This window comes from Lepidochelys kempii, chromosome 4 (genome assembly GCF_965140265.1).
Source record: "Lepidochelys kempii isolate rLepKem1 chromosome 4, rLepKem1.hap2, whole genome shotgun sequence".
Lineage (NCBI taxonomy): Eukaryota > Metazoa > Chordata > Testudines > Cheloniidae > Lepidochelys > Lepidochelys kempii.
In genome coordinates this window covers 115424426-115441603 of record NC_133259.1, presented here as the reverse complement: position 1 = coordinate 115441603, position 17178 = coordinate 115424426, and the positions used below count along the sequence as shown (strand labels likewise).

The 17178-nt window shown below is 43.7% G+C and overlaps 1 protein-coding gene across 2 annotated transcripts in view; it reads right to left on the bottom strand.

The window, feature by feature from the left end:
- STK32B (serine/threonine kinase 32B) overlaps window positions 1-17178 on the bottom strand; it is a 254347-nt gene that overhangs the window by 99439 nt on the left and 137730 nt on the right. For both annotated transcript variants that reach the window (XM_073340132.1, XM_073340133.1), the window contains exon 4: window positions 3737-3910. In XM_073340132.1, coding sequence (XP_073196233.1) covers window positions 3737-3910 — 174 coding nt within the window. The remainder of the gene's footprint in view (window positions 1-3736; window positions 3911-17178) is intronic.

Below are 17178 nucleotides of genomic sequence, written 5' to 3'. Positions count from 1 at the left end.
GTCAGGATTCGATCCAACATGTGGGAGTGAGGAAAACCATGCAAGTTAGCAGAAGATGCCTGTCTCTGTTCTATGGCTCTGGTGGTCTGTGGGAAATGATTGTACAGACAGCTTTTACCAAATCACTGTACCCAAAGAAAACATTTTACCGTGCTCTAAATTCCAGCAAGACTGTGCAAAATGAGTGTGAGTTAAAGTGAAAGGTTATTAAGTGCCCAGATGAGTTAAACTATATAGTTTACATGTCAGAGTGAGGATGGGGGCCAAGTATAGACTGTAAAGCAGAAAATGCTGATGAGGTTAGAATTTTTTTTAAATTACTATTTAAAACACTAGTTAAACATCTATACAAAGGCAGACATCTCTGGCAGAACTATAAGCAAGATATCTTGTATAGCACTCACGGTTGTGCGATATTAAATAACACCTCTCTTATCCTGAAGATTTATTTTGCAGGGTTGTGCATGCAAAACACTTATTGTGACAGGTGGCTTGGAGGGCTAGGCAGCCTAGTGGTTAGAGTGCTTTGCTCTCAGCCCTCTGCTTGGTTAAGGAGCCTCAATCTTTAAGGCCAAGGAAGGTAGGGGGACCTTGGCCCTCCCTCTCTATTGGGTCCCATCCCAGGGTCCTGCATATATCAACTGGGGGGGTGGGTCCCTCCCGGGCCCTATGTATGTCAACTGGGGTGATGGGTCCCTCCCAGCAGGGAGAGAAAATCAGTTGCCCTGGGCTATTTTCTACCAGACTCTTCAGTTTGGGGTGTGGCGCCAATTTGCTAGGTGGCTTGCTTCCTGTAGGGTCCACTCTTGGGTCTTGGACGGCACCAGGCTCCTTCAGCAACACCAGTTGCTGAGGGCGAGCCTCACAATGTCTCTGGGGTTCACTCAGTTACCTCAGGTGCTGGAAGCTCCTTTGCAGTCTCTCTTGGCTGAAGAGACAGTGCTTACTCCCAGATGGCTGCCATGGCTGGCAGGTTAGCACTCCTTCCCCTCAGGTAGGGAGACAATTAGCTCCTGCCTAGGGTGACCATACATCCCATTTCGTCTGGGACAGTCCCTTTTTTGAGCCCTGTCCCAGCCATCCTGACTTCCCCGCCACCCAAAATGGGCATTTGTCCCATTTGCTCTTGCCAACTTGATCAGTTGGCAAGAGCAAACGGGACGAATGCCCACTTTTGTCGGGGGGCAAGCAGCAAAACCAGCCCTGCGCAGGGTGGGAGGCAGGGCTTGGGTGGGGCACAGGCAAGGCTCAAGCGAGCAGCAATGCCACTGTCAGCCCCGCACAGAGGGGGAGGCAGAGTTCGGGTGGGGGGCAGGCAGGGCATGAGAAGCAGCAAGGCCAGGCCCGCATGGGGCTTGGGGCTTGGGTGAGCAGCTCGGGCCAGCCCCCCGTGGTGTCCTATTTTCCTTTTGGGAAATATGGTCACCCTACTCCTGCTTCTTCACCAGTCAGCTCTGAACTGAGCCAGGTTCTCTCCTTTTCTCCCTCCTCCAGGCCTGGCATCAGCTGCAGGTAAAATGGGGTGGGGCTGTCTGGGCCCAAAGGCTCTTTTTAACCCCTGCTGTACTGGCTGGCAGTTTCTCTGCTTCATCACAGTTATGCTGAAATATGTATGAATAACAGAAAGTGAGGATTGACACAGATATACTCTGACATTAGCCCTGCATGGAGCCACAATGGGATAGCCACACTTCTCAAGGAGATGGCTACAAGAACAGAACTTCTGTTGCTCACAGCGAGAATTGAATCAGGCACCACTTCCACATTAGTTCATACTTTCCTGGTCCCTCCATATCAGATCATCAGGAGGGATACGATAACCAGAGTGCTATGGCAAAATTCCAGCTTGCTGATTGACATTTAACAACCATCAGCCAATTAGTATATAGTCATTCACATAATGTATGGTTATTTCAAAATAGCTTGAGAGTAGTTACACAATAGCTTTAGAGTAGTTACCAATCAAGGTGCTGGGAACTGAATACCTATGGAGGGGCAGGAGGTGCATTGTATAGTTTTCCAATAGCTACTGTACAATACGTGTGTACTATGTTTGGCTGAGAAATATTAATTTTGGCAAAACAAGAGATAACAATATAGCAAAATACAATTCCTATAAAAATGTATTTTACTAACTGTCCACAGGAAAAATTTATTAAAACTCTATAAAGTTCACAGAGAAGCTGAATAGGAATTAGTGTGTTTCTATAAAGTATGGTAGATAAGAACATAAGTATGGACATTTTCTGTGGAACTGCATCTCAGTTTCAAGCTTGCACACAAAGGAGAAATGCTCAACAATTTCTTCTTCATCAAGGAGCATTCCTTAAGTCATAGAAATAGACTATGCTGAGCTGTACTTTAGAAGCATTCACTGTGAATGCAAAATGTGTGCAAAATTTATAGAAATCTACAAAAAAAATATGCAGAAGATGGAAAAGTTCAGAGAATTCCCGCAACATTCATCCAAATGTAACCTGCAAAAAAATCAACAGCTACAAAGCTTATTTCAATTTTGTTTTGTGTGGTTGCCATAATACAGAATAAGCCTTTTACTCCTGCCCGAGCTTAGATTGGAGAAGTATCCTACCAGCTGGAATAGATAGGATATGATTCCGCCCTCTCCATGTTGAGTCAGAATGTCCTTGTAATCAGCTTTCTCATACACAGCACAAGGGAGTACTAGTGGGTGGACAGGATGACAGGTCTCAATTAATTTGTTTAGAAGAACCTATTTATATTGATTACTGTCAACCCCATTGCATGAACAGTTTCAGTTTGGCCTCTGGAATTCAGATGAAACAATTCTGGTGACGCATGAGGCCAGCTTCTCTTTCCACTTACACTAATGTAAACCAAGAGGAAGCCTACTGAATTCAATAGTATTACACCACTGTAAAACCAATGCAAGTTAGAGCAGAATCAGGCCCAGGATTTTTTTCTTCCACAGTTTGCTATTATTGCCATCACAAGGGAACCCACCTCCATGCTCAAATTAGTTTTAGAATCATTCAGGAAAAATGGAGAGATACCTGATGTGGGTCATGCTTGACAAAGAGGCATCATTAACACTGACTGGTATTGTGACTCTTTAAATAGTTTAAGAGACAGCAAACTAACAAACAGATCATTGCAGCATAGGAAATGCCACAGAGAGGGAAAGAACACAGAGCCTGTAATTTCTGCCACTCTGTTCCTTTCTATATCTTTTATTTTACTCCATGCACATTTTTAGCTGTCTGGAAACTGACAGCTAATTCCCCATCATCAGTCACTGTGATGCTCTGTTTTTTTTTCCCTGCTGACAGTTATTCTATTGATTTACAAATGTGTGTGTTCAGGAAAATTATAAGGGAATTAAGAAAAATTAAAACATGTGGCCTTCAGAGTATTGTGTCTAACATTAAATAAGCATGCATCACAGCTCTTGGATAAGAGGATAAACAAAGGGAGTATAACAAAGAAAGCGGAGTGTGGAAACAACAATATTGCAAGGCTGAGAAGAGGGGATAAACCACACCAGGGCCAAACTCAACTCCTGTTTACATTTATGCAGCAGGAACTTTGCATCTGTATCCACAGGCAAAATTTAGTTACACAAAACCAACAATGTAATAAATGAGACACATACTGTACAAGTGGAGTAAATAAATCCCAGTGTGGCTAAGTAAAGAAGTCCTCACTTGTGGCATGGTCTACACTTTCTCTCCTAATAGAATGAATGCTGTTCACTTACCTGTGAATTATTTGGTATCTCTGCAAATAATCCAGTGAAAGTGCCAGTTCACAAATATATAATTTAACAGTTCCTTCTTTAAAAGGCACATTCTGTTGTAGGTGGTAACGCAGATCCCCTCCAAGTAACAGATCTACCACCATGAACATGTCTTCTTCATCTTGAAAAGAATACCTGGAAGAAATAATTATGAAAATGAAAAAAAACCAACCAACCTGTTATTCAATTCAATTAAATTCAGTGAGTTGTTTTTGGCAAGGCAAGCTATTAAAAAAAACCAAAAAACAGCCAGACCCTTCCGTTATCTAACAGAGGTAGATCTGCCCATGGTAAGATTACAGTTTGTTTTCTCCAGTGCTACCAATACTAGCCCAACCCTGTGTTCCTTGTGCCCCCGCACCTCCTTCTGACAACAGCAGCTCCCTTGGGTGCGTAAGGAAAGCGGAATTGGGCCCATGGACGTCACCTGGCATTTTGAGTTTGAGAAACACAGATCACCACTTTTAACACTGATTTATTGCTGGGCAGTATTTAGAAAACCTTTTGGGATTTATGTATTTTAAAATGAGTATGTATCTTCTGAAGTCATAAATTGCCCTGGCAAGTATCCAGAATAAAAATAAGGCCTATAAAAACCATGCTTGGTATTTAGATAAGTGCAGTCATAAGTTGTGAATCATAGAATCATGGGGTTAGAAGGGACTGCGAAGGTCATCTAGTCTAACCCCCTGCCAAGATGCAGGGTTTATAGTGTCTAAAACATACAACACAGATGGTTATCCAGCCTCCTTTTGAAAACCTCCAGTGAAGAAGCTTCCACAACCTCCCTAGGCAGTCTGTTCCATTGTCTTACTGTTCTTACAGTTAGGAAGATTTTCCTGAGATTTAATCTAAATCTGCTATGCTGTAGTTTGAACCCATTGCCTCTTGTCCTGCTCTCTACGGCACAAAGAGAACTTTTCTCTATTTTTATGGCAGCCTTTCAAGTATCTGAGGACCTCTATCATATCCCACTTAATCTCTCTTTTCCAAACTAAACATACCTAGTTCCTTCAGCTTTTGCTCTTATTACTTGCATTCCATCCCTTTGATCTTCCTTGTCACTTGCCTCTGGATCCTTCCAGTTTCTTTACATCCTTTCTATACACTGGAGACCAAAATTGGACACAGTACTCCAACTGAGGCCTAACCAGCACTGAGCAGAGCGGTACTGTCACCTCCTGTGACTTGCATGCTATGCCTCTCTTAATGCAACCTAAAGTTGCATTTGCTTTTCTTTGCAACAGCATGACATTGCTGACTCATGCTGAGGTTGTCATCCACCACAACTCCCAGATCCTTCTCAGCAGTGCTGCCTCCAAGCCAGTTTTCCCACATTCAGTATTTGTGCATTTGTTTTTTCTTCCCTAAGTGTAGCACCTTACATTTGTCTTTGTTGAATTTCATTTTGTTGTCTTTAGACCAGTTTTCCAATTTATCGAGATCCCTCTGAATTTTAGCTCTATCTTCCAAAGTACTGGCAACCCTCCCAGCTTTGCGTCATCTGCAAACTTGATCAGTATGCTCTCTATGCCTACATCTAAGTCATTAATACAGATGTTAACAACATTCCCAGAACAGATCCCTGTGGAACCCCACTTGAGATCTCCTTCCAATCCAACATCATTCCATTAATAGTTACTCTTTGTTTGCGGTTGTTTAGCCAATTATGTATCAACTTAACGGTAGTTCTGTTGAGCCCACATGTCTCCAGTTTACTTATCAGAATATCTTTGGGACTGTGTCAAAAGCCTTGCTGAAGTCCAGGTATATTATGTCCACCACATTCCCCATATCTACCAAACCAATTACTCTGTCAAAGAAGGAAATCAAGCTGGTTTGGCATGGTTTGTTCTTGGTAAATCCATGCTGGCTGCTAGAGATTACTCCTTCATCCTCCAGGTATTCGCAAATTGAATGTTTTATACATTACTCTAGTAGCTTCCCCAGTATCCAAGTCAGGCTGACTGGTCTATAGTTTCCTGGCTCCTCCTTTTCCCCCTTTTAAAGGTGGGCACTATGTTAGCTCTTCTCCAGTCTTCCAGGCCCTCTTCTGTCATCCATGAGTTTGGAAATATTATTGACAGTGGCTCCAATATTTCTTCAGCTAATTCTTTCAGTACCCTTGGGTGAATTGCATCCAACCCTGCTGACTTGAATTCATTCAAATTGGTCTGAAGATCTCTGACATGTTCTTTGTGTATCCCAATCTGCATCCCTTCCCCTTTATTTTCTATGGTAACTTTGCTAATTGTCTGGTCATATCATTATTTGGGAGAAGACTGAAGCAAAGCAGGCTTTGAGCAGCTCTGCCTTCTATCATCTTCCGTTACCAGCTCACCTTCTCCATTGAGCAGTGGGGACACACCATCCTTTATCGTGAATTCAATCCTTGAGGGGGCCATTTAGGGATCTGGGGCAAAAATTGGAGATTGGTCCTGCTTTGAGCAGGGGGTTGGACTAGATGACCTCCTGAGGTCCCTTCCAACCCTGATATTCTATGATTCTATCTTTCTTTTTTGTCTGACATATTTGAAGAACCCCTTCCTGTTGTTTCTAACATTTCTTGCCAGCTGTAATTAATTCTTTGCCTTGGCTGTCCTGATTTTGTCCCTACGTGCTCACGCTAGTCCCATGATGACAGCTAGTTCCTTGGTGACATGCCCCTCCTTTCATTTCCTGCATGCATCCCTTTTGGTGTTTAGATGGCTAAATAGCTCCTTGTGCAGCCACATTGGCCTCCTATGGCTCTTCTTATATTTCCTCTGCATCGGAATAGCTTGATGTTGAGCCTCTAGTATTACATCTTTTAGGAACTGCCAGCCCCCTTCAACTCATTTTCTTCCTTATTGGTCTTTCCATGACACCTTGCCTACTATTTCTCTGAGTCAGTTGAAATCTGCCTTTCTGAAGTCCAGAATCTGCATCCATAAGTATTACCTTGCAGGATTGGTACCTTTTATCATGTAGGTTATATTCCCCACTCTGTGTATATATCCAGCTCCCATTAAGACATATCTACCCCATATCTTGTATTATGGCCCTGAATTCACACAGCAGAGAAAATAAAACTGGGATTACACTGCCCACCATTACATATGTTCTCCATATATAATGACATTTTATAAAATGTTAAATTCTCCATGGTCACTGATTGATTTCTGATTAACCCTTTCCAAGAAGTGCTTGTGGAAAACTCCAAGGGCCAAATTCTACTCCGTCTTAAGCACTGTAGATCCAAAGGTTAGCCAGCTAACCCATATAATGTGGTTATTACCCGGACAAAGGGTAATTTCCATGGATTTCTACTTACCATGCCATTGCTATATTTTTTTTCCATCCGAAAACACTGTCAGGAACTCACTGGTTTTAATTTCTGAACAGTGTAGTTCTACAAGATGCTGTTTTCCCTCTTCCAAATGGTACAATGATGAACGGCTTATTTATTTTTTAATATAAAATAAGTCTGCTTAGATTTATCTCTGATGGAGCTACACCAGTTTACACCACCTGAGGATCTGACCCACTGACTACTAAACAACCATAGTAATATGTCTTTGACACATATTGTGTGGTGTGCAATTGTGCATGCTATCTATGGGACATCTTCAGTACTACAGTATGTTGTCCTCTAATTTCTAAGAGTCCCTAAAAATATGTTACATCTAGAAAATCTGTAGCAAAAATATGAGGCAGGGAAGTCTTTATTAGATTATTTTAATCAAACAGCTTTATACAGTCTCACTTCTATTCCCAGACTCATGCTTTGTGAAATGAGGTACTGCTTAGGGGTTGTCACATATTTAAACTCTTTCCATTCTTTTAGAGCATGATCTTCTGTTGCACTTCTGTGCATCTCCCAAAAGTTTGGTTAACATTTCAATTATTACATCTCTCTGCATCTGTCATGACTGGAAGTAGAGAGCTTAAACAGGCAGCAGAGCAAGCTGTTGCTCCAGCCTTTGAGGTAGTGTAACAGGCTATACACAACCTAGCTCTTGAAGATCCGAGTAAGGTCTCCTCACACAACCCATCCTCACCAGAGGTCAGATTCTCATCTCACCTACATTGATGTAAATCTGGTGGTAACTCCACCAACATCAACGGAATTACTCTAGATTTATGCCACTGTAGCTGAGGTCTGAGCTGAACGGATCCATGGCCCTGAGGAAGACTTGTCCGCTCACCTGAAATGTCTGAACCTGTGGACATGCTGGAAGTGGAACAGACACCACAAACTGAATCACGGGATACAGAGAGCAGCCATTCTCATTGGCACTATGTCTCACCTTAAGGGTTTGTGCACAGGCAGAGTCATATTGCACAGAGATACTGGAAAATCATGGATGTGTGTTTTGTGTTTCATATATAACACCTGCCAACATGCTGTGTCATAGTATCATCATGTCAGGAATTAGGGCCCGCAGCAGAGCTAATCACCGGGCAGTCTCATCAGGATAGCTGGCCTTCAGCAGGCTGCCTGATTGGCCACACCCCCTGATTGGCTGCAGGGGTCAGCAGGCTGGCTCTTAAGCTAGCAGCACCAGCAGCTCACTGGCTTCGCAATGCTCATGCCCACCACTGTGCCTGCTCCTATGTTATCTTGTTTCTCCTGCTCCTGCCTTGCCTCTGCCTGGAACCCCTCCTTGCCTGATACTCCACTTGCTCCAGTTCCTGATCTTCGATTTGATCCTTGGCTTTGGCTCCTGACAACTGACTCCAGCTAGATTCTTGGCTCTGGTATCCAGTTCCTGCCCTCCAGTTGACCCTTGGGTCCTGCTTCCTACCACTGACTCTGGTTCTGACCCTAGTCCTCGGGGTCTGATGCCTGCTCCAACCACTAGGCCTGACACCTACTTCAACTACTAGGCTAGACTGCCCTCCTCCTGATCGGCTAGCAGATTGAGAAGCCCTCGAAATTAGGGCCAGGAGTCCTTGGCGCTAGCATGGACCCTACTAAGGCCCCAGCAGGACTGGTGGACACCATTCAAAACCTTCAGGTGCGAATAACACAGAAGGCAGCCCTGCAGGCACAGGTTGCTCTCCTGGCTCCTCCTATTCCACCCTTCCCAGAGCCAAAGATTTCGCGGCCCAACAAATTTAATGGAGACTGGGACAAGTTTCAGGGTCCCTGAACCAATGTCGGCTCCTGTACCTACTGTGCCCTCAATCATTCCCCATGGACCAGGCCTGCGTGGGACTCATCTTAAGTTTGTTGACTGGGGAGGCCTTGGCCAGGGCTTCCCCCTTCCTTTCCTGGAACAGTCCAGCCTCATCTTGCAACAATTAGAGGAATTCATTCAAACTATGCCCACTATCTTTGATGACCCCCAACCATGTGCAGACCTTAGGCCGACTCATTGGCAAGTATACTGCTGAGTTTTGTTGTTTGGCTTCCAACACTGGGTGGAATGAGGGGGCACAATACCACCATTTCCGCCTGGGGTTAAATGAGGATATAAAGGATGAGCTTGCACAGGGGGAGCCTCTGTCCAGTTGGAACAATCTGATTGAGAGAATCAGTGTTATGAGCATACCTTGATTTTCTTGAGGCTGCCATGCATCCTGCCCACGACAACCCAAATGTGCAGGTCTGCCTAAGCATCAGAACTTGTGCAAGCCAGCCAGGTTCATCCACACCTCTCCAACTTGGAGAAGCACCGACACCAGAGTTAGGCTTCTGCTTATATTGTGGGGAACTTAGCCATCTTGCCTTGATGTGAACAGTGAAGACTTGGGTGGAACCAGAGCTAGGAAATGCCAGGTCCCCAGCCCTTGGGAGTGGGTCCAGGCCGAGCTGGTTTTCTCCTCTCACGGATTTGCTGCGAAAGGGAACCTGTTTTTCCTGGTCCCGGAAGCACAGGCTGCCTTTGATAATTTGAAAGCTCCCATCTTGATCTACCCAGACCCTGCCACACTGTTTACAGTGGAGGTAGATGTTTCACATTTTGTGGTAGGGGCAGTACTTTTCCAACCCACTGCTCCTGCTGGTCAGCTTCACTTGTGCACCTTTTATTGGTGAAAACTCACTCCTGCTGAGATGAATTATGACATCCTGGACAAGGAACTGATGGCCATCAAAGCAGTCTTTGAAGAATGGTCCCCTCTTCTGCAGGGTGCTAGGTTTCCAGTCCAAGTCCTGACATAACATAAAACTTGCAATATCTAAAAATGGCCAGGTAATTGAACCAGCCGCAGGCACTCTGTTCCCTCTTCTTTGCGTGATTTGAGTTTGTGGTCACCTACGGGCCAGGGACTAGGAACTGGAAGTATTGATGTACTGTCATGAAAGCGTGAATACTACAAACCTGGTGAGGAGATTATGTCCACAATTCTCAAGCCCTCAAACATCATTTCTGGTACCACAACCTCCATCTGCTTTCAGTTATCTAGCAATCCCCTTGTCATCCAAACCTGTCAGCCTTAGACCATCATCAAGACCTATATTCTTCACCTTCCAGGACAGGATCCTACACAATGAGGGACACATCTATGTTCCTGAAAGGGCCACTTGGCTTCAAGTCCTACAGTTCTGCCACAACACTTCTCAGGCCACTTCAGCTATTCCAAGACCCATGACCTGGTTTCCAGGAACTTTTGGTGACCTGTCACAAGCACCTCTGTTGCATCCTATGTAGATTCCTGTGAGCTGTGCGGCTGTGACCGAGACCCCCTGTTCAAGACTGCTGGGTCTCCTCCAGCCCATACCCAATCCACTTCAGCCTTGGGTCATCATTTTCATGGACTTTATCATGGAATTACCACACTTGCAAGGCCACACAACCGTTCTAGTGGTGGTTGGCCACTTAACCAAGATGGCACATTTTGTTCTACATTGAGTGCTTTCCTCTGCCTATTTGTGAGCAATATCTTTTACCTCCATGGCTTGTCTACAAATGTGGTATCTGACTGGGGATCTCACTTCTACGCCATTTGAGTATCGAGGTCCTGAACTCAAGAGCCTATCATCCTAGCTACAATGGGCAAGCAGAGTGGGTCAGTGTGGTCCTGGAACAGTACCTACATTGCTTCCTAAATTACCATCAAGATGATTGGCTGTACCTGATCGTTCATGCTGAGTTTGCTTAAAACAATGCCCATAGGCCTCTACCAAGCAGACTCTCTTCTTTGCTCACTATGGTTTCCATCTTTGTGCTCATCCAGAGATGCCCTTGGAATCATCGCTGCCTGCTGTTACTGAATTCACAGACCACATCCAGCAGGTGAACCAAGAACTCCAGAGGCAGTTAGAAGATACCAAGGTATCCTACAAATGATATGCTGACTGGTCCTACCAGCCAACACTTGGCTTCTGGGTAGGGAATAAGCTGTGGTTGTCTACCTAGAATCTGTGGTGGACTGACCCCTCTGTGAAGCCTGACTACAAGTATCTGGGGTCTTTCCAGATTACAAAACAGATTAACCTGGTTAAATTCAAGTTACAGCTACCAGATTCCCTCAAGATTCACACAGTCTTCCACATCCCTCTTCCAAAATCATTAGTCAAGGATCCCTTCCCACGCTGTACTACTCTTCTCTGCCACCTATAACCGTTCGGAGCCAAGAAGAATATGTGCTTCGGCAGATTCTAGATTCTTGTTGGGTCCAAGGAAAATTACAATATCTAATTGACTTGAATGGGTTGGGCCCTGACCAACATCCATGGGAACCTACAGAACACACCCATGTGTTCCTTTCAGCATGCTTACACTGAGAAACCTGGTCCTGAGGCCCTAGACATACTTCTCAGGGAAAGGGGGAGGTACTATCAGGAGTCATGCCTGGAGCAGAGCTAATATCCTCCTCAGTAAAACTGCCCGACAGCAAGCTGATTAATCGGCCATGCTGCCTGATTGGCTGCAGCGGCCAGCAGGCTGGTTCGTAAGCCAGGAGCATCAGAAGCTTGCGGGCTTCTCAATGCTCCTGCTCACCACTGTGCCTGCTCCTGCCTTACCTTATTCCTCCTCCTCCTGCTTTGGCAGCTTTCCCGTTTGCTCCAGTTCCTGACCTCCAGTTTGTCACTTGGGTCCAGCTTCTGACTACTGACTCTGACCCACTCCAACCACTAGGTTAGACCACATTCGTCCTGGTTGGCTGAAACATCATTAGCCATGACTATAGACATTTTTCCTGCATAGTCACTACTTGACTGAGACCTGAGTGTCTGGCACCTCTCTCAGGGCCTGAGTGATAGGGTTCTGGTAACAGTTGTTCTGACCTTGTGCAGTACGACAGCACTGCCTGAGATTTTTAGAGCAGAATGTATGAGGTCAGCATGGATGAGAGATGTGTACCTATCACATGAAGGAACAAATGGGCATTCCTACCAGTTGAAGTCTTCTTACCCTGGCAACCCATGCCACTCCCCATCAGCAGCTGCTTAAGCTACCTACCTTTGTGTTAAGAAACAAGGAGTAGGAGTTCCTCCAACTGTACCAAGTAGCTGGAGTATTATAAGACCAACCTATCTGCCAAAGTTCTGAATAGAACTCTATGTAGCAACTCCTAAACTCCGATGGATTTTCTTTTGAGGGTGAAAATGTCTTTCCTTCCCTGAGACTTTCCCTTCTACAGACCAAATATCCTTTTTAAAACAAATGAAATATTCCCTTTTAACTCCTTTCCATTTGACATTTCATGTTATTAATGATTTTGATTTATTGTTGTAAGAATTGGAGTTGACAGGAAATGAAATACCAGTCACCTGAAAAACAAATCTTTGAGACAAAGTTATGCAGGTTTGGGAGAAGGGGGAAGGGCACTTGGCAAATCAGCCAAGTGGAGATTAGCTTTTTCGCGTTAGCACTGTAATTTTACTTCAGAAAACTTCTTATCTGCTCAACGGCAAATGACATACCAAAAAATGCTGATTGATTCTGAAGTAAATCAGAGGCTGGTTTTGACTTTTATGTTTACCAGGTAGCTGGAGAATACCTTTCTGTATGAATTACAGGCTTGTGCTAATACTGACTGCCACATTACTGAGGGATTGTAAAACCACATTTTAATCTACACAGAAATGAAAGCGTAAATGGCTTATAGCTGATTGCTTTGTCTGGGTTCAAAAATCACACAAAAGGAAATGGTAGCATAAAGCTGTTATAGAAAATAATTCTAATTACAGAACTATGTTCTGCTTGCTTGAAGAAAAGTTTTAATGCATTATAATCAGCTTTCTCTGAATTAAAATAAAGTATAATGCCTTTAGCAACAGTGAATTGGTTTCACTTTTGGGGTATTTTCAGACTGGATGATAAATCATGTCTTGAGCAAACCCATAGAAACCAAACTAAACAAAACATTAGCAACGGAGAATTGGTTTAATGGTTTGGCATTTTTCAGACTGGAAGATCAATCAGATGTTGAGCAAAATCACAGAAACAAAACTAAACACTTTATAAATTAGTTAATATCTGATTTCAGATTTGAATACACATATTATTGCACGTTAGGGTAAAGACTCCAAGTTATTCTGACTCATTTATAGTCCATATTCTTTGTGTTAACCCCAAATAATTTTTAGGTTTCAGAGTAACAGCCATGTTAGTTTGTATTCGCAAAAAGAAAAGGAGTACTTGTGGCACCTTAGAGACTAACCAATTTATTTGAGCATAAGCTTTTGTGAGCTACAGCTCACTTCATCGGATGCATACTGTGGAAACTGCAGAAGACATTATATACACAGAGACCATGAAACAATACCTCCTCCCATCCCACTCTCCTGCTGGTAATAGCTTATCTAAAGTGATCACTCTCCTTACAATGTGTATGATAATCAAGTTGGGCCATTTCCAGCACAAATCCAGGTTTTCTCACCCTCCGCCCCTCCCCACACAAACTCACTCTCCTCCTGGTTACCAGCACCAGAGAGCACCAGCCAGTTAAACCGGGCTTACAGTTACTTTGCATCACTGGTGTAATGCAAAGCAGCGAATTGTACTGGTGCACTTGGCCCTTCGTTTACAATTGAGTTTATTAGTTTACAGGGCTGTATTAGTGAGAACCAACCCAATGTCTATCATAAAATCATAGGACTGGAAGGGACCTCGATATGTCATCTAGTCCAGTCCTCTGCACTCATGGCAGGACAAAATATTATCTAGCCCATCCCTGACGGGTGTTTCTGTCTAATCTGCTCTTAAAAACCTTTGGAGATGGAGATTCCACAACTTCCCTAAGCACCTCCCAGTGCTTACCCCTGACAGGAAGTTTTTCCTAATGTCCAACCTATCCCGCCATTGTTGCAATTTAAGCCCATTGCTTCTTGTCCTATCCTCAGAGGTTAAGAACAATTTGTCTCCCTCCTCCTGTAACAACCTTTTATGCACTCAAAAACTGTTATCATGTCCTCTCTCAGTCTTCTCTTCTCCAGACTAAACAAACCAATTTTTTTCAATCTTTGCTCACAGGTCATGTTTTCTAGACCTTTAATCTATGTGCCTTAAGGACTCCCCGTATGTTCCTGTTTCAGTTCCTCTGGCAGTGCTACTTCAATGCACAGAAAAGGAGGCTTTCGAGGACTGATGCACAAAGTAATGTGTAGCCATGGAACCTTTTGGCCTTGTCCACCTTACAAAAAAGGTATATTTTTAACCTGCATTAAACTAATCCATGTTATCAACCTAAAGAGGACAAGGCCATAGTAGTTTTAACCTGTGTTAGCAGGTCAAAGTAAAGCCCAAGTTCCCACCCCATCAAAGAGAAATCCAAGTGAGTGTCCTGGAAAACACTGGTCTTGAGTTGAGGGAGTTAAAAGTTATTGAAAATTACATATGGTTCGTGCATTGCATTGACATGTCTTGCTAAGAGCATAAACTGTGCAGTGAAGGAAGGCCATGCTGCATATATGTCGGGCTAATTCAGATGCATGCTGACCATTATACTATGGATGTGCAGGGGTGAGACATGGGCTCCTCACGTAATCTTCTACAGAGCTCTAAAGGTTTGCAGAGACAAGCAAGAGAAGCATGGGGGTGGGAAGAGGATCCTAGGAAATACTAAATTAAGAGATGAATAAAGTTATTCAATTAAGTGCATAAAAATCAGGAAATAGAAAAAAATTATGTTGCATATCAAACCTCAACTCTGCCCCCTTGTTTGTATGTATTACAATTAAGTTTTTAATTATATCACCACATACTCAAATAATACAAGTGTACAATTATTCAGGCTACCCCTTTGATTATAAACTGTTTTGGGCAGAGACCACCTTTTTGTTCTGTGTTTGTACAGCACCTAGTGTAGTGGGATCCTGGTCCACGACTGGGGCTCCTAGGTGCTATGGTAATACAAATAATAAACCACAGTAATATATTTCCTAATGCATATATGCCAGACAAGCAGGGCCTGATTATTCACTGCCTTTCAACTTGTGTGCTCATTTACAACTGTGCAAAGTGGGTATTACACTCTATCAGGTCAGAATAACAGCATTTTACCCTCAGTTTACGAAGTGGAAATAACTGTACAAGATACAAGACAGAGGGTCAGATTCCAGGGGTAGGCGGAACACAGTGAACAATAGCTATGCAACATATGCCACAGAATAAAGTAGAACATAGAGCAATACATTTATTTTGCTGGCATACACAGGACACCAAATTTTTCAAGTAAATTAGCTTCATACTTAACTGCCTTATCCTCCACATTGCACCTTAGGAAGGCTGGGGCTGGTAATTGAAAAGAAAATGTACAGAACATAAAGACTGACAAAATTATTAAATTACATGTGTGTCACAGGGATGATCCTTTAAGGAGATGCAGCTGCCCAGTCTACCTGTGACAGGCTCTGCTGAAGAGAATGATCCAGTCAAGGTCCACCTGGTTATAACTGCCTTCCAGCTACATACCAGAAGGAATGCTCTGTGTAAGCTTGAAAACCTGTTTCTCTCACCAGCAGAAGTGTCCCAATAACAGATATTAGCCCACACACCTTGTCTCTTCTAGCTACTTAGGCAGTTAAAGTAAGGAACACTTGGGCCTAATGAAAGGCTTAGGAGAGTTCAGTTGGGGAGGCTCCTGAGGAGAAGCTCTGGGGGAAGGCGAGTTCCCAGGGAGACTGAACTCGGCAGAAGGTGGTGCCCCTAAGGCAGGGAGAGTCAGGATTACAGGGCTCTCCAGGCAGAGAGGTCTGGGAGAGACCCTGAACAAGCAGGTGGAAAACTGTAGAGCTCAGTAGAGAGCAGAGAAGCCTGAGAACTTAAACAGGACACGCTGTTGTTGGAACCCAGGGACTTTTGAATTCTGTCTGGGCTCTGAAGTAAGGGCCTTTAATAATTTTCCAATTGCTCCTTTCAGAAGTCTTTATTAAAGGGAGACACACTGCTGTCAAGGAAAGTAGAATGTTTGGCTTTTCTGTGACCAGGCTGTTAAAGTGACCTCATTGTTACCTCATTGAGGGGGAAATTGAGGCAGTGTAAAGCAGAGCCAGACTCAGCTGCAAGATGGTGTTCAGGAAGTCATGGGTGTCTCTTTTACAATATGGTGAAGAGCAGGTACTACAGTATATATAACGTCTCAGATAATAAAGGTTCATAGATTCCAAGGCCAGAAGGGACCACTGTGATCATCTAGGCTGATCTCCTGAATAACACAGGCCATAGAACCTTCACAAAATAATGTCTACAGCACATCTTTTAGAAAAAGAGCCAATCTTCACTTTAAAATGGTCTGTGATGGTGAATCCATCATGACCCTTGTTAAGTTGTTCCAGTGGTTAATTACTTTCACTGTTAAAAATTTACACCTTATTTCCAGTCTGAATTTGTCGAGCTTCTACTTCTAACCCATGCCTTACGTTACACCTGTCTCTGCTAGATTGAAGAGCCCTGTCATAAATATAAAGGGAAGGGTAAACCCCTTTGAAATCCCTCCTGGCCTAGAGTTCTGAACCTTATGGTACAGATGTGGGGACCTGCATGAAAAACCTCCTAAGCTTATCTTTACCAGCTTAGGTCAAAACTTCCCCAAGGTACAAAATATTCCACCCTTTGTCCTTGGATTGGCCGCTACCACCACCAAACTAATACTGGTTACTGGGGAAGAGCTGTTTGGACACGTCTTTCCCCCCAAAATACTTCCCAAAACCTTGCACCCCACTTCCTGGACAAGGTTTGGTAAAAAGCCTCACCAATTTGCCTAGGTGACTACAGACCCAGACCCTTGGATCTTAAGAACAATGAACAATCCTCCCAACATTTGCACCCCCCCTTTCCTGGGAAATGTTGGATAAAAAGCCTCACCAATTTGCATAGGTGACCACAGACCCAAACCCTTGGATCTGAGAACAATGAAAAAGCATTCAGTTTTCTTACAAGAAGACTTTTTAAATAAAAAATAGAAGTAAATAGAAATAAAGAAATCCCCCCTGTAAAATCAGGATGGTAGATACCTTACAGGGTAAT